At 37.8% G+C, this 18580-nt stretch overlaps 3 protein-coding genes across 3 annotated transcripts; 1 reads left to right on the forward strand and 2 right to left on the reverse strand.

Moving 5' to 3' along the window:
* Window positions 1-1000: 1000 nt before the first annotated feature.
* Window positions 1001-6602, forward strand: LOC110899228 (urea-proton symporter DUR3). Its single transcript, XM_022146109.2, has 9 exons — window positions 1001-1263; window positions 1483-1590; window positions 2477-2572; window positions 2649-2731; window positions 2809-3029; window positions 3333-3595; window positions 3673-3911; window positions 4436-5085; window positions 6173-6602. The coding sequence occupies exons 1-9, from the start codon at window positions 1093-1095 to the stop codon at window positions 6460-6462; spliced, it is 2121 nt and encodes a 706-aa protein (XP_022001801.1). The 5' UTR covers window positions 1001-1092; the 3' UTR covers window positions 6463-6602.
* A 1758-nt stretch (window positions 6603-8360) lies between these two features.
* On the reverse strand, window positions 8361-9814 carry LOC110903198 (protein STRICTOSIDINE SYNTHASE-LIKE 12). Its single transcript, XM_022149315.2, has 2 exons — window positions 9532-9814; window positions 8361-9242 (listed from the first exon to the last, which is right to left on the reverse strand). The coding sequence occupies exons 1-2, from the start codon at window positions 9774-9776 to the stop codon at window positions 8570-8572; spliced, it is 918 nt and encodes a 305-aa protein (XP_022005007.1). The 5' UTR covers window positions 9777-9814; the 3' UTR covers window positions 8361-8569.
* A 7807-nt stretch (window positions 9815-17621) lies between these two features.
* On the reverse strand, window positions 17622-18086 carry LOC110901624 (histone H2A.Z-specific chaperone CHZ1-like). The gene has a single exon (XM_022148435.1). It carries the CDS (start codon window positions 18084-18086, stop codon window positions 17622-17624), a length of 465 nt encoding a protein of 154 aa, XP_022004127.1.
* Window positions 18087-18580: the final 494 nt, after the last annotated feature.

Genomic DNA, 18580 nt, shown 5'->3' on the forward strand with positions numbered 1-18580 from the left:
GAGACCCAAGCATGAAAATGTCAGCACCAAACTGGCGTAAATACAAAAAACCCATTGATGATCTTACCTTGGAGTATAAAAGAAAGAACCAAGAGTTGGTTGATGCAAAGGTTGCACCTGCCAAGGCCATAGCAAAATGGACAAGGCAGTACACTGATGAAGCTTATGAAAGGCTGAGAAAAAGGAGAGAAACAGATCCTAGCCTTCCAAAGAAGCCTGATTACAAAACTATTAATATGTCAAAGAAGCAGGTCAAAAATTCTGAACCACTATTCACATCATCAGATACCTCTGTCATTATGTTAAACCAAAGAAAGAGGCAAAAGTTGACTGATGCAGAAGAGAAAGAGCAAGAAGCTGTATATTTTAAAGAGGCTATGAAGAAAATGGCACTTGAAGATGACAGCTTAGCAAAGCTTCAACATACATTGGAATCCAACCACTGATGAAGTATAAAAATTGAAGCTCAAACTACTGATGGGATCCAAGCATTGTTGAAGATCAAAGCACTATCATTCAATGTCTGATCACCCTTTGAAGATAGCACAATTCAGTGTTTATGTTGAACATTTGATTTACTTTTGGTCAACATCTGTTTGAATTTTGGTGAAAATCTTATTTTGTTAAAAAGTACAAGAACAAACATTTTTACAAAATCCCAAATCACCCGATCATTTAAGTGCGTTGAAGTAAAATTGGAAATGATGTTATTCATGTGGTCCTGTTGTGCTTTTGTTTGATCTATAATATCGGTTCATGATTTATTTCCGTGATTTTAAGACAATGTTGTTGAATAGAATAAGATGGTTGATGTAATGTGGTCGTATTAATAACAAATAGTAATTAATTAATCTAAATAATTTTCCTGAGTCCGGGAAGCAATCCCGGGTAAAAACCTAGTTTCACAACATATACGAAGATATTCTGGTTCTGATTCCACTAGGACCCACTTTGGAATCACCAAGCTAAATTAATCAATTAGATCCTACAGCTTGATCCTTGCATCTCTTATTGTTTGACTTTGTATCTTCCTATCGTCCTTTATCTCTATCACTATACTTCACTCTCATTTTTTTCATATCACACACACATATGGCCACTTGTCCCCCCTTTGATTTTTCCGACAAATACTACCACACTTCCGGCAACAGTTGTGTCCGGCAGACCAGTTTCTTCGCCGGCAAAGCCGTCCTAAACCAAAGTGTCGGGTACTCCGTTATTCTCGGCTTCGGTGCCTTCTTCGCCTTCTTCACCTCTTTCCTGGTACGTACATACATGTTATGTGCAGGGTGGGCGGCCGAACATGCCCATATCCTATAGGCTATAGGTTCTTTTTTTTTCTTTAGCTACCGTAAGTCGATTTATATAAAAAAATTATAAAGCTGACTTTATATATATAAATTTCTGTTTTAAAGAACTGGACTGTATTTACTTGTCGCACAGGGTATGGGTTATTAAAATTGACATTTATTATTACTACAGGTTTGGTTAGAAAAACGTTATGTTGGAGCACGTCATACGTCGGAGTGGTTCAACACCGCCGGAAGAAACGTTAAAACCGGACTCATAGCAAGTGTTATTGTATCTCAGGTATTGTTTTCCGGTGGTTCCTTTTCGTTATGATCGGAATATTGACTTGACTTTGTTACGTTGACTTTTCTGATCCCAACGGAAAAGGCTTCAGCCAGACTGACCATAGTTTGTTTGCTTCAGTTTTAAAATATTTACTACATAATTTTATATTGCAAGCAAAGTTAAATAACTTTATTACAAAACCTATATGACCCGGCCCGGCCCGCCCTGGCCCATATTGAACATAGGGCCCGTTTAGCTCAGAGAGTTCATTGTAATGAACAGAAATGAAAGGAAACAAAAAACCAACCCGCGAAAACGTGTCACTATTACTGGTCCGGGTCATAATTTTGTTACAACACGTCAACTAGTTTAATATGTTTAGATAAATGGGTTAGATGGGCCGTGTCCGGGTCATAATTTTCTTACAACACGTCAACTAGTTTAATAGGATTGATCTGTTTAACCCATTTATTACAACCACCAACCCCATTAAACTCTTTACTACTTTATTACTATCGGCTAACCCATCAACTAGTTTGGCACATGTAGATAATTAGTTAGCCGTCACTTAGGTTATAGCCTAGTGGTCAAGAGGAATTATCTCTTGTGGGGAGACCAAGGTTCAATCCTTGGGATGTGTAAGTATTTAAGGGGAAAAATTAGCTGTTAAAAAAAAAGATAATTGGTTAGAAGCGTAGAGTTCAGGTTAAAAGATTTTAAGTGTGTCCAAGTTAGGGTTAATATTTTTACACGATTAAATATATATGGGTCATGTCCGATTTGAACAATTCAACCCGTCAACCCGACACTCCTAATTTTATGCATATTTTTAATTGATATTTTGAAGTCACTTCTCTATTAATCTATCATGTATGATCTAACACTAAAAATGTCTTGAAAGTGGACTTGGGCTGCAACTATATTACAAAGTTCAAATGTAGCCTGGCAGTATGGAGTCAGTGGCCCATTCTGGTACGCCAGTGGTGCCACCATCCAGGTTTGTATCTTGTACCATTTCTCATGCTTTGTATCTTGTACTCTAGGCATTAACACTTGTACCTTTGCATGAACAGGTACTCCTGTTTGGTGTAATGGCCATAGAGATCAAACGAAAGGCCCCTCATGCTCATACTGTTTGCGAAATCGTTAAAGCTCGGTACGTTTAACTGTTTAAGTTTACATTGCTTCGTCTTGAGGTCATGAGTTCGAATCCTCATTACGTTTATTTGTTAGATGGGGGACGGCTGCACATCTCGTGTTTTTGGTGTTCTGTTTCATGACAAATATCATAGTTACGGCAATGCTGCTTCTTGGTGGCTCTGCGGTGGTCAATGCACTCACCGGAGTCAATATTTATGCCGCCAGTTTTCTTATACCTCTAGGAGTGATTGTATATACCCTTGCTGGAGGATTAAAGGCCACTTTCTTGGCTAGTTATATACATTCTGTTATAGGTAACCTTGCATTTTTTTAGTGGTTGACTTTTAAAGTCAAACATATTACATCTCAACATAGATTGACAATTTATGACACGGCCCATTAACATGCCATGACTCGACATGAAATTAAATGGATTAGTGTCGTGTAACCCGTTTGTTAAACATGTAAATGTTAGTGTTTAACAAAAATGACACGTATAGTTAAACATGACATGTTCGGGCGTGTTAACGTGTTGTATGAACACGACACGTTTTGCCAGCTCTATCTCAACATAAGTCCTAACTTTTATCTGCTGTTTTTGTTGGTTTCGTTGTCAGTGCACTTGGTGCTAGTCATCTTCGTCTACTTAGTCTACACGTCTAGCAGCGAGCTTGGTAGCCCAAGTGTCGTTTATAGACGTCTAGCAGAAGTCTCAAGCCGATCTCGAATATGTCAAGAACCCATATCCCACAATGGGCAAGCTTGCGGCCCGGTTTCTGGAAACTACCAAGGATCTTACCTAACAATGTTGAGCTCGGGCGGACTAGTTTTTGGTATAATCAACATTGTCGGTAACTTTGGTACTGTTTTCGTCGACAATGTAAGTTTCTACTTTCCATCATAAAATCTAGTTAAAAGGCTTTCGACTTTGTAATGCTTGTGTTTTTATATTTTTAGGGGTACTGGGTGAGTGCCATTGCGGCTAGACCATCGTCGACTCATAAAGGGTACTTGTTAGGCGGGCTCGTGTGGTTCGCTGTGCCGTTTTCATTGGCTACATCACTTGGTTTAGGAGCTCTAGCCCTTGACCTTCCATTAACCGCAAGTGAAGCGAGCCATGGGCTTGTTCCTCCTGCTACAGCTATGGCTTTGATGGGCAAAGGGGGTTCTGTTCTTCTTCTCACCATGCTTTTCATGTGAGTTACACATAGGGGTGTCGTTCGTGTTGGGTTGATGGGTTTCGGGTTGGAGGGTTGAAATGTAAAACCTGAACACGACCCGTATTTTAATTCGTGTCAAAATAGTGCAAGAGCGCACACGACCCATTTAACCCATTTATGTCAACATTCAAACAGGTTGACGGGTGGTAATCTAGTTGTAAACGTGATCAGGTTGGTGGATTTCAAATGTTGGGTTTAAAGGGTTAGCGGGCCGACCTATTTAATTAATGGGGTCAAAGAGTTAAAGGTCAAACTGAAAATGATTCATTTATTTATTGTGTTAAAAATGACGGCAAAAAAACTAATTATTCTCCTGCGTGTTGGAAATTGTCACCTCTAGTTACAATCTTGATCAGGAAACAGACCAACGGGCCCTTATAGAAAGCATCTGATTGACCCGACCCATTAACCCAAAATCCCCAACCCGCCCATCTTGCCGCCACAAAGAAAAAGGATCAAAACTACCAAATTCTGACTTGTTCTTAATGTTTTTGCATCAGGGCTGTAACATCTGCTGGTTCTTCCGAATTAATCGCAGTTTCATCACTATGCACATACGACATCTACCGCACATACATCAACCCTGACGCCACGGGCAAACAAATCCTGAAAGTTTCTCGAACAGTCGTGTTCTCGTTCGGATGTTTCATGGGAATCCTAGCAGTCATACTAAACAAAGCCGGGGTGTCCCTCGGCTGGATGTACTTAGCCATGGGCGTGTTCATCGGGTCAGCTGTTATCCCAATCGCCTTCTTGCTCCTATGGCGAAAAGCCAATGCGTTTGGAGCCATCCTAGGCACCATAGTCGGGTGTGTTCTTGGGATCATAACTTGGTTATTGGTTACTAGCGTTGAATATGGTCGGGTCAACTTAGATACGACAGGAAGAAATGCACCTATGCTTGCTGGGAATCTAGTTTCGATCCTCACCGGTGGTGCGGTTCATGCTATATGCAGTTTCTTGAGACCTCAAAACTATGACTGGGAAACCACGAAGCAGATCACGATTGTTGAGAAGGAAAAGAGTGAACTTGCAGTTGACGAGTTTAAGGAGGAGAAGCTCATTAGCGCGAAGAAATGGATTGTTAAATGGGGCGTCGGTTTTACCTTCGTCATCGTCGTATTATGGCCATTATTTTCACTTCCGGCAAGTAAGTATCTTTGACGGAACCATAACTTTTAGCCAACTAGAGGGCCCAGTTTAGGGGGTTTAAACGAGCCAAGCCAAGCCAAGTAACTTACGAGAGCTCGAGTTTGGCTTGTTTCAAGCTCTGTTTCAAAGCTTGAGTTGGGCTCATGACTAGTTTTTCAAGCTTGAGCTGGCTGGTTTATTATATATACCTTTACAATTATTCTTTTCATATATTTATTTTAATGATAATTTATATATATACCATAATATATATTATATAGTTATATAAATAATATATATTATTTAGTTATATAAATTATGAACTCCTTTAGGCTTGCAAGCCTGCTAATGCTCGATAAGTGGAGCTCAAGCTAAGGTAGTGGTGTTCAAAATTTCACTATATCCGAAATTTCGGATACGGATTCGGATATCCGAAAATCCAACTTTTTATTTAATTTTTATTTTTTATTATTTTTTTCATATTCGGAAACTGATATTTTGGATAGTTTCGGATATCCGAAGATAAGTTTTCGGATATTTCGGATATTTTTCGGATATTTTCGGATACTTCGGATATTTTCGGATATTTGGATATCTGAAAAAAATGAAAATTAAATTTTCGGATATTTCGGATATCCGAAATATCCGAAAATTTTGAAAATCACTATCCGAATCCGAATCCGAAAAATTCGGATATCCGAAATTTCGGATATCCGATTTTCGGATATCCGATTTTTCGGATATTTCGGATCGGATATTTCGGATCGGATTTTCGGATACGGATAGTTTTGAACACAGGCTTATTTTAGGCTCAAGCGCTGGCTCGACCTTGTATAAGCTCGGCTCGATTCGAGCATTTTGCGAGCCGATCTCAAGTTATTCACGAGCGGCTAGGCTTGTTCGCACCCCTGATCCCGCTCATGTATTTTTTTTTCTTTCTAAAACTCAGATTTTATATATAAAATTTCAACATATTCTAGTGACCGGTGGGTAAGCATACCCTCTTGACACCCCCCTTAACCCGTTCAACCCATTTGGCCCGTCACGATCATAGTTAACATGTTATAGTTTACTCATTTAATATTTTTATCATCTTGTAAATGCAGAGGAATTTAGCAAAGGATACTTCACCTTTTGGGCTGTTGTAGCAATAGCATGGGGTACAATCGGGTCGGCTGTGATCATCATTCTACCACTAGCCGAAAGCTGGCAGACGATTCAAAGTGTGATGATGGGAATGTTTACAAATGATAAACTTGTTGAGAAGATTGATGAACTTAATTTGAAGCTGGAAACCATCATCAAAGCTGTACCTGATGCTGAGAGGATCTATTTGCTTGAAAAGGGGAAGATCAAGAAGGATGAAACATCTATGCAAACGGGCCACATTTCTTAACAAGAATAAAGATTGATGTTTGATCAATTATGTTTCATTTTGAAGCACAGTTTATAGGTTATATACTTATATCATTTTAATTCTGTCATGTTTGTATTTATCCTCACATAAAGTAAATAAGAACCCGAAATTGATAATCACCATCTTGATGCCAATCAGAAAAAAAATATAAGAACCCAATATCCACTTGTATCGCTGCTTATGGTTTGACGTGATCGAGTCATTCTTTGGGGTCTAAGTTTTAGAAGTTGTAAATTTAGATTATGCGGTTTTAGTTTTTCAAGAAGTTTGAGATCTGACGCTAACTTTAGTTGATTCTCTCTCTTCGTTGACGGGGTTTCTCTGCTGTTAGGATCTCGGACCACTCCAATTGATTGAAACATAACGACTGAAACAAAAGGAGAGATCGGGAGGAGGCATCAGTGTGGGTGGGTCGGGTCAAAACAAACCAATTTAAAATAGGTCTAATTGGGTTCGTTCGAAATGGGTTGTAATCAAAGTTGCTTCAGTCAAAACGGATTCTAGCCAAAATAGATTTGGGTCAAAATAGGCTATGACCAAAATATGTTCGGGTCAGTTAAAAAAAGATGACCATGATAATAAAATAACTAGAAAATGTATAAAAATTAGCAATAAACTGAATCAAAGATAAAAAACAACACTATCAAAAATTAAACTTCACAGTCATGTTTCACAAATTTGGTGATGTGCACTTACTGTGAAGATTAATCTTTTTTGGATTGATAGGGTTAAAACGAAACAACCACAGGGGCTAAAATCGTAATTTACTCTATCATATTTAATTGTGAAGATACCATACGTGGACAAAAGTAAATTAACGCTTTCAAACCCTGTTGTATTTAAGTAAAAAAAAAAAAACAAAAAGAAAATACTGTAACATGACAAGAAATAAGCTATAGTAACTCAAAGTTGTTCTTTTATATATGTAACATGACAAGAAATAAGCTACACTAACTCAAAGTTGTTCTTTTATATATATTTGTAATGTAATAATGAGTTGGATGTAATCGAAAATCCAGTATGTGGAATGTTTAAAAGTATGTAAGAGAGAGCACCCAGACATTGCATAACTTGATTTGTGTGAGTTTATCATTGTTACATGTCGTTATCAAGGAGAGACCATTTTGGTAGAAAGTTTATTCAGTAATATGATTGGTGGTCACGTAAACATGCACTCTATACAGCTTGCCATGTAAGTAGAGTACCGTGCCACCATGGGTGTACCCCACACACTCTGGATCCCTCAATCCGGACACCTTGAGTTATATTAACTCTGGTTTAAGTTTAAGGGTTATTATTCGACCCGTATTACTAGGTTTGGTACCATATATGTAATTATTTACTTATAATTACTAAAAATGTATTAAAAAATTGAGCACATGTATTTTTATATGCTTGTTGTCAACTGGCCCACATTAGATTTATGTAAAAATTGATGAACAAACATTCTGATTTGGAGGATACGCTATCAGATATTGACATTCCCATAATCTAAAGTAAAAGAAATTTGGTTATTAATTTGTAAAAGTAGTTGTTTTCTAAGTGATCACATGCTTCTGTTTGAATTCACACTTTATGTAATCATCACTCAATTAATCCTGCTTCCAAAAACCATAGTTTTCATCAACTTTTTGATAGGGAATTGATATTGATTGAAGCTTAAAAGAGATAACAATGGTGGAAATGATGAAGATGATCCAAAAGGATCTACAAGAAGAAGAAAATAACCACAAGTGGTCCCAGGGTTATGCCCTTATAGCCCTTCCCATGCACATGGCAATGAGCCTTAACAACTAACTAATTCTCTTCCTACTTTCTATAATGACTAATGCCTTATTTATAAGAGTAGTAATTACACTAACCCCCTTCACATTTACAATATACTAATAAATGTGCAATTTCTATCAAGTGCCTATCACTTTTCCACTACATTATACTTCAGAATTAAACACACATTTTATTTTATTTAAACTTCATACAATATAATTAACTATTGCTGTTAATTAATTGTGGGAGAACATATATCCATCACATCCTCCTATAAAATTAATAGTACTTATTTCATCCATGGGGTGGAAACAAGATTCTAGTTGGTGTAAACACCAACAAAATCAGTCTGGCTCGAACCAACGTAAAGCGCATCGTTCATCTCCTGAACCACACCAACCGTCGTATCTGAGAATTGGGTAAGGGGCACGGTTTGGAGCACCATTGCGGACCCATTGATCCTTAGCCCTTGAGCCTGCTTCTCAACCGCCACCCAAAACTCTCCATCATTCACTGCTCTCTTAATATTCTTTGGGCTCCCAAAGTTGGTCATGAAAACCTCATTTGTGCCCCTTTTTGGTCCCTGCAGCCAATATCTTTGAATTTTCTTGTTTACAAAGTCTGGAACCAACACATACTTTCGGTCACTACTAACCGCTGGACCACCTGCCCCTGCAAGCCCACTCATCAAAACAGTTACCCGTTGAGTTCGTGGATCGTATTTCAACAGTTTTCCAGTCGAGTCAGCTGTCAAGCTAGCATCAGTCATATAAACATTTCCGGTATATGATTCAACGTCAATGCCTGATAAGTACTTGTAACCACCGGAAAGTTGAGTCGCAAGACCGCCATTGAATCCTACAACCAGGAGACCGAAGAAAGCATCGGTGATATAAAGATCACTAGTTTTATAGTTAAAGCTAAGAGCCACTGGTCTTCCACATGTTGGTCCCAATTCAAGATCATTTGTACCATCACATAACTTCTTGGTCCTGATCATAATAGAAAACAAAAAAAATATATAAGCAAACTGATAACATTCTGGCCACTACTCATATAAATTTAAAAATTAAGTGCATCAAATGTAACTTATTTCATTTATCATGTAATAGATTTAAAAATTAAGTGCATTTTTTTCCCAGAGATATGTGTAACTTATTTCATTTTTTCAGTATATGTAGTGTACTTTCATATATAGTCACATTTATCATGTAATAGCTTGCAACATTTTTGCATTAAGTGGTAAAAAATGCACTAGGGAAGAAGTATAAGCAGCACAACCTGTTAGGTGAAATGTAAGCGAAATCAACGAACCCAATGGCGGGACCTTTCCATTTTAGGATCCTACCGTCCGCGACTGTCACGTATGGACCTTCACCAGCACGGTCGAAAGCAGCAGATTCAGGACCTGTGACACTTGGAGGCAACACAAGTTTCTTAAAAGTTTTATAATCATTAGATAAAACACTTCCAAGAAGCAAGAACCAAACAATGAGTTTGACAACTAAAAGGCTGATTGTTTTCATGGTTATGTTGTTGTAAGTAAACACACTTTTCTTTATCTGTCGTTTGCAATATGCATTTTTCGTTATGCATCGTCTTCTTATATAGAAACTAAAACACACACACCTACTGTGCATATGTAGCAACAACTTGTTGATAGTTGACCTATGCTATTCCTTCTTTGGGATAAAGATAGTTGCTTTAACTTGATGGAAAGAAAGCATGCCGACTTCAAGATATTCATTTATATATATGTTCATAAATCTACGTTTTCTTGCATGGAATTACTTAGTCAACAGTGTTTTTGATTTTACTGTAACTAATCATGTTATATTGTTATATAAAAGTAATTTCCATTGTCCTTAAAAATTCAATCAAGCAATGAAGTATATGATCTAAGTAGACAAAAGTTAAAAAGGAAAATGCAACCAATTAAATGAACAAACAACTAACAAGTAATACGTAATTTCAAGTGTATAAAACTTTCAAGCATTTAAACATAGGGATATTGGATTCAAATAATCCAAACTTTCACCAATTGGTCCATAGCACTCCCAACTTTTGATTTGTACCACACCACTCCCAACTTTCAACTTATTTTCCTTTGACATTCACAATGAGAACTTGAATAATTTCCAAGATACTAATTTCATTGATAACAAAGAACATATATGCACAAGTAATTTACATATAAATGGAAATACAATATTTACTAATGAATACAATAATAAATGAGAATAAATCAAGGATATTGGAATCCTTGATTTACGTCTTGCTGTTACCCCCCGTCAATCGAACAGGTGGAGGACCAACACGTAACATGTTGCGGAACTTTTCGAACAAGGGTCGTGAGAGACTTTTGGTGAAGATATCAGCCACTGAAGATTGGAAGGAACAAACTTAGTGTATAGACGCCCAGAGGAGACCAATTCTCGAACAAAATGATAATCAATATCTATGTGCTTGGCTCTTTTATGAGACACCGGATTCTGACTGAGGAAAATAGCAGTTTTGTTATCACATAAAAGAGTTGGACGATCCATAGGAAGAGCATGAAGCTCACGAAGTAGATGAGTGAGCCAAATAATCTCCGTTGCAGTGTTAGCCATTGCACAGTATTCAGACTCGCAGCTAGACCGAGCAACTGTAGGTTGTTTCTTAGCACTCCAAGACACTAGGTTACCACCTAAATAAATAGAGTAACCGTAAGTAGAGCGGCGAGTTTCAATGCAACGAGCCCAATCAGGGTCCGAGTAGCCAAGTAAGGTAGAGGTAGACTGTTTAGAGAAATGTAGACCAAAGGCGAGAGTGCCTTTGACATATCGGAGGATTCGTTTAACAGATTGAAAATGAGAAATTGTGGGCGACTGAAGATGTTGACTGGCTTGATTCACAGCATAAGACAGATCTGGACGTGTGATAGTCAAGTACCGAAGAGCTCCAACTAATGATCTGTAAAGAGTCAGATCATGAAACAGCTCCCCTTTGGAAAGAAAGACTTCTGTTGAGGACAAAGGGGTAAAGACAGGCTTTGCATCCACCAGACCTGCACGAGCTAAAATATCATAGGCATACTTTGTTTGAGTCAAAAATATACTATGATTTTTGTGAGTAACTTCAAGTCCTAAAAAATCCCAATGCTCCCAAATCTTTAATGGAGAATTCCTGATGTAGTTTGGCCACAAACGTATTGATGAAGGATGTGTCATTATCCGTAAGGATAATATCATCGACATAGACAAGAAGATAAACCAGCACCTGTCCCTGCAAATAAAACCATTGTTAGTGAGAAAACTACTAAGACGTTGAAACCACACGCGTGGGGCTTGTTTGAGGCCATAAAGAGCTTTCTTTAAACAACAAACATGAGTAGGAAAACGATCATCTATAAACCCGGGTGGTTGTTCCATAAAGACAGTCTCAGTGAGATTTCCATTTAAGAATGCATTGCGAACATCAAGCTGGCGTAACGGCCAGTCTTACATTGTGGCAAGAGCAAGGACAACACGAACTGTAGATGCCTTGACTACGAGACTGAAAGTATGAGAGAAATCAAGCCCTGGAACCTGGGTATAGCCTTGAGCAACTAATCGTGCTTTATATCGATCCACTGTCCCATCCGACTTATATTTGGTCCTAAAAACCCATTTGGAGCCTACAATATTTGTGTGAGCTGGTCGAGGGACCAGCACCCAAGTATTGTTTGCTCGCAAAGCAGTTATTTCCTATTCCATTGCCTTAACCCATCGGGGATGTTTGGACGCAGTTTTGAAACCACGAGGATCATTTGCAGCTAGTAAGGTGGTGTGTAAGGTACCGGAAAACTGAGACAAATCGACATGATGCTTTGGTTTGAAGATGTCGTTTTTGGAACGGGTAGTCATAGGATGAGAATGATTAGATGGTTGGGTATGTGCGGGTTGGTGTTGGGCTGAGAGAGGTGAGTGAGAAGTGTTTTGGGTCGAGGAGCTGGAAACAAAGAGATTGGGTTGGGCCGATGAGGTGGGAACGGACAGATTGGGTTGGACCGATGAGGTGGGAACGGACAGATTGGGTTGGACCGATGAGGTGGGAGTGGAGTGGTTGGGTTGGGCCGATGAGGTGGAAACGGATTGATTGGGTTGGGCCGAGTGAGTAGGAACAGTAGGAATGGGACCGATTGGGTTTGTAGGGCCGAGAGATGGGTTAGAAAGAGATATAGAAGTGGGCTGTCGAGATTGGGCCAAGGGAGTTTGGTGTGAGCCAAGAGATGGAGGCATAGATGAATGGGTTGGACATAAGGTGCAAGGTGGTGAAAAAATTGCATTTGAAGGCGATAGAGATGGAACAGTAAGTATAGGAGGTTGGTTTGGGAGAGGCGGAACGGGAATAGATTCATCAAAGTTTGAGAAGACGAGAGTGGATTCGTCAACGGGAGAGACATGGCCACTGAAAGGAAAGGTTTCCTCATCAAATTGAGCGTGCCGAGTGATATAAATCCAGTTTATCTGAGGATCCAGACACCGGTATCCTTTGTATTGAGCATCATAGCCAATAAAAATGCACTCAGCACTGCGAGGGGATAGTTTGTGTTTAGCATAATCTCTTAAGTAAGGAAAGACGCGACAACCAAAAATGCGAAAACTAGAATAGGTTGGGGCGTGGCCATAGAGGACCTTAAAGGGGGATTTATAGTCTAACACATGAGTGGGTAGGCAATTGATGATAAAAGTGGCAGATGAAAAAGCATCAATCCAAAGGGTAGCAGGCGAGTGCGAGTTAAATAACATGGCTAAGCCGATCTCAGTGATGTGCCGATGTTTTCGTTCGGCAAGACCGTTTTGCAGTGGAGTGTGGGGACAAGATAGGCGGTGATGAATACCTTTTTCACGAAAGAAATTTCGTACTCGATTGTTTGTAAATTCAGTGCCCCCATCACTTTGAAATATTTTAGTTGTGCAAGATAGTTGATTTTCAACATAAGCAGTAAAAGCAATTAATACATCATAAAAATCAGATTTATGTTTAAGAGGGTAAAACTAACTAAAACGAGAATAATTGTAGGATCGTTGTGACGACCAAAAGAGTCGTTCAGAAGAGATCTCGTCCAATACGAAAGGAGGAATCAGACGTATCGGAGTTATTTCAGCTTGATACACACTAGAATCACTTTAACTATCTCTTGTATTGATTTGATGAGGATTTACAGCATGGAGATACTTCGGCAGAGCTTCGCTACCGGAACCAGGAATGTTACAAATGAAAGACTCAAGCTCTCTCTATATATAGGCAGACCCAGTTTGCATGGAATGGACTCATGCGACCTGACCAGTGTCAGTTCGTATGAACTGGCCTAGCCAGTTCGTATGAACTGGCCTAGCCAGTTCGTGCGAACTGGACATCCATCTCTAAAACACTATTTTCTAAGTTACCGAGCTTTGTTCTTTCTAATCTATCTACAAGACTCGATACAAGACGAAGTCGACAGACATATGCACCAACAGACTCCCCTTGGATGTTGACGAAGTCTTCGGTGTCGAGTCTTCAATATGACAAGTCTTCAGTCTTGATCAGTCTTCTTGCTCTTTCCAAAATATCTTTCGCTGTACGCATCCTTCAATCTCTATCTCTATCTTCTCTTCCAGAATCTCAATCCTGGCTCTATCCTTTTTCAGCATCAGCAGCTTCTGGCTTTAATGTCTTCAGACTCCCCCTTTCGATAAGCTGGAATCGCAGTCTAGAATTCACAATCTACAGGCTTTGTATCGGAAACCTGGCACAATCTCTACTCATCATGCTTTGCAGCTTTCACAGATTCAGGACCGATTCCTAGCTCTCCGTAGCCACAGGATCTGGTACCTGGCTCGAATCTGCATATCCTTAGGAGTCGTAACCTGGCTGCTTCTACCTGCACAATCTCTACCAAAAAGTAAGATTTTTATTTATAACAATATTAATCTCTTTTTACCACTTATAAAATTAAACTCAAACCATCACTAGTAGATATCATTCAAAATGATTTAACATTTATAATCTCTAATGGCCACTTGTAAGAATATCATTTTTATAAACAAACTCTCCCAAACCTGTTGTTCATCATGTTTAGCACTTGGAATTTTGAAAAACAGCTTTTCAACATCAGTTGTCGAAAATAAGATGAAATAAAATCTTTTTGGATTTTCAAAATTTTCTGGTAAAAACACAATCTTTTTGGGTTTTTGTTTTTAATGAAATGCAATAAAGAAATATTTACAGACAATATTTTTGTGAGTTTGTGTAAGAGGATCATATCAGTTTTTTAGACGAATCACAAATACTGTTAAGCTTTAAACATTTTAAGTTCTAAACGATTCACGTACATTGTCAGTATACTGATCCACTTAAATTTTTACACAAAGTTCAACTGTTTCGAGATACGAGATTAGTGTTTTAAGGACTTAAACTTATTCGCGTGTACCACCTCAGAATATACTCCCGTATCTAGACTTCTATATTCAGTCTTACAGGTGAATGTACACTAATGATATCTATAAACGGGTAATGCGAGACCATGAGAGCTTAGGTTAGAACTCCCGTTTGGGGATCTTTTCTTCAACAGCACATGATTAGCATTTTTCAATGTTTCATCATTTTTTATGCTGAGGGTGGGCTTTATGATTAAAGTTGTGCAAAGTATTATACGAGGACTAGGCTATTGCTTCCACAAAATCAGAAGTCCTGGTATAATACCCTAGATATCATCACGCACAAAGACCTAGTATGTCAGAAATAGAAAATCTTTCAAACAAGATTTCAGGGGTTACCTATATATCCGAGAGATGTTCCCCACGAGATAAGTAAGCTATTGATATTTAGGTTTATATCTCGAAAATAATCTACTGAATGTATACAAACCTACCGGCATATCATCAGTAAGATCGTTTATCACATATTTAACATTCCATTTCTTTAGCGTGCTGTGATAGTCCACTGATGTACTATCATTTCCTCTTTTTCACAACAAAACTCGTTTTTGAATTTTTCGATCTTTTTGGCTTTTTAGATTTTATCATGTTTTTGGATTTTTCAAAATTTTGAAATTTCTAAATTTTTTACTCCCCCTAAAATCAAAAATATGTTTCAATTTTTGATTTTCAAGGAAAATTTGAAAATAAATGCAATAAACTGTACAAACAACGTGACAAACTGATTTAAATTGCTTCAATTCGCCATCCACTTGGCATAAACAATCAGAACTCCCCCTGACAACAAACTATTTTCCCATTATGATTTCAAAACACTTAAGTTTGTTTTAAATCAAAATGGTTTTTCCGGAAAATTAATTTTGTTGATTTCACTTGTAAGATCGGGGTTTTCATCACATTGTTTTCCAATTACCACTTGTATGAAAGTTAAATCAAGTTCAACTTAATGACCTTGATTAACCACTTGTAGGTTCACTTAACAACAATACCATTTGTAAATTGAAATATGACAGATTTCAATTTCTCAAGAAAGATGCCAATTCATGCTCCACGATTACTAACTTGGGAGCTCCGGCAAGTCAGGATTTTTATTCATAGAGATTCTCCCAAGCCTGACGGTCCTTGGGAGATTCCGAGTTATCGTCACTCGGTTTCTTACCTTTATTTTTCTTTTCATAAAATTCCTTTACCTCTTTGACTTTCCCGTCAATCATTTTTCCAAAAATATTTTGAACTGTGGGGTTAAAGGCTTTTTCAACATCAAATTCTTTTTTTTCAGAAAAGAATTGATTTGAAATCTCAACTTTGCCAACTTTTTGTTTATTATTTTCAGTCCGCAATGGTGGAAAGTTTGCGTCATCCATTGGCGGAACAGAATTTTCACTTTTTAGCTCAACTTGTGGCTCCTCTGACTTTGACGAGTCAGACTCATCGCCAGAACTAACATCTGAGTTCTTAACAACCCACTTTTGGTTGTTAAGCTTCACTTTTCTTTTATAAAAACTTTTTGAACACTCACCAACCTCAAATTTTGAATTTTTGAAAACTTTAAATTGTTTGGTTGGTGGTTCATTTTCAACCATCTTTTCTTTCAGTTTTTCAGACACTCCCTGTTTTGTGTTGGTTGCCTTTGGACAGTTCAAGGCAATGTGACCAACTACTTTGCATTGATAACAGGTTCTCGTCTCCTTTTTCTGGACAGCATCATTCTTCATTCCTTCTTGCTTCTTAGCAAGGAATTCTTTGTTTGATTGCTTCCAGAATGAGCTCTTTTCCTCTTCTTCCGAACTTGATCCTGAAACAAATACAGTTTTTGATTTATAAGTTTTCTCATTTTTATGATTTTCTGATGGAATAAAACCTAAACCTTTCTTTTTGAAATTACCGTTATGGTTTGGTTTCTTTTGATAACCAGAACCAGAACTGTAACTTTTTTTCTTGTTAAACCGTTGTTGAACTCTTGAGGTGTACTTTTTAGGTTTTTCAGTAAGATTTACATCTTTTATTTCAGAAATATTAATTTCTGTTAATTTGAAAACCTTTTTAATCATTTCAGTTTTGACACCTCTTATTGGAAATTCTTCATCAGAATATAATTTGTCAGAATCATTCAAAGTATATGCTACTTTGAATGTTTCATCATTCAAATTATTTTGTGATAACAGAAAATCTTTATTGTAAACTCTTTTAACCGGTGATTTTGAACTGTTGACTGATGAACGTGGACTTTCAGATTCAGATTTTGACTCTGACTCCTCATCCTTATCCAACACCTGATCGACCACTTTCTTTATTAACTCAGACTCATGATCAGTGCCGGACGATGTGAATGTGACATCAATGTTGTCTGGCAATCCATCTGAAGGTTCATTTTCCTACTTTAAATTGGTTGCCTTTTTGACTCTTTCTGAATTAGGATTTCGTGGAGAATATCCATTTTCAAGCGGGGTGGACACTTTGTATAATTGACACTTTGTTTTTACTAGAATTCTTTACTTCAGATATCTCTTCTTCAAACGCTTTCATGCCTTCCACTGTAGGATAAATCCTGTCAATCACATAAGAAGAACATGAATAACTTTTCAATAACCTGTTTACTCTCTCAGTTTCTATCCTCTGATTTTCCAATTTTTGTTCAAGCTCAGCACATCTCTCAATGTAATTATTGACGACTTTCTGCTTTGTCATGAAAGCTCCCTTGAGTGTCTTCATAGTTGTTGCTTGTTCACTGCTTGACTCGTTATATTGATTCATGGCTTTGTTTAAAACATCATACGATTCTTTCAGTCTGTTCATGTTATGAATCAACTTGTTGTTGTGTCTTTTCATAGTCTCACAATTTTCACATTTCCCAGACACCTCTTCTGCATCAGCTTCCTTTTCAATCTTGAAAGCTGGAATTTCTTTGACTTGCTTCTTTATCACTCAGACATCTTCATCATCACTCTCATCTTGTTTTTTAACCTGCTTTTTTATTACTCGAACATCTTCATCCTCACTGTCAACTTTTTCTGCTTGCATTCCTTTTATGTGCTCTTTCATTTTTCTTTCATAATACGAATAATCATCATCACTATCATCTTTTTCTTTAATAGTTGCCGCTTTATGATTCTTCTTTTTCGCAGCTTGTTTTTCTTTGATCTTTTCTGTTTTACCTGCAAAAAACAAATTATCATCATCATGATCAGGTGAAAATTTTCTTGCATAATATTCAAGCTTTCGAATCTCTTCACTGTCATCATCATCATTCTTTTCATCTGATGAGTGATCAAAGATTGGTGCTCTTTCTGAAGCTTCTTTTGTTGCAACTGGCTCTTCTTTGATCTTTTTAGGACTGTACTGCTGAGATTCGTAGTAAAAATACGCCGCCATTTCTTCTTCATAATCCATGTTTCGGTTTTATGAAAGTTCACAAAATTAGATTGTTCAAACGAATTGATGATGTCTCACACGATCTGGGATTGTTCCACACAACCTGGTCTTTGATTTTCAAACGATCTGACAAGGTTCAAACAAGCTGGATCTAATACAAACAATTTGTGCGAACTGTTTACCTTTCAAACAATGTTGAACTCAGTTCGTGCGAACTGATAACCTTTCAAGCAAACTGAGGTCTAATTAACCAATGCGTATGAACTGGCTTGGTGCGAATTGACTTGATGCGAACTGAGGTGTTGTTTCAAGCGAACTGGGTTAACTTTCAAACGAATTGGCCCAAATTGGTGCGACCTGGACGACTTGGTGTGAATTCGGGTCCACTTCGTGCGAATTGGAAGACCAACTCAAACGAACTGAGCCAATTAAGTTCAATTCGTGTGAAATGGAACCAAGTTTCACACGACCTGACTTATCTCGAACGAACTGAACATGTTCTCGGTTGATTT

This window comes from Helianthus annuus, chromosome 13 (assembly GCF_002127325.2).
Source record: "Helianthus annuus cultivar XRQ/B chromosome 13, HanXRQr2.0-SUNRISE, whole genome shotgun sequence".
Lineage (NCBI taxonomy): Eukaryota > Viridiplantae > Streptophyta > Magnoliopsida > Asterales > Asteraceae > Helianthus > Helianthus annuus.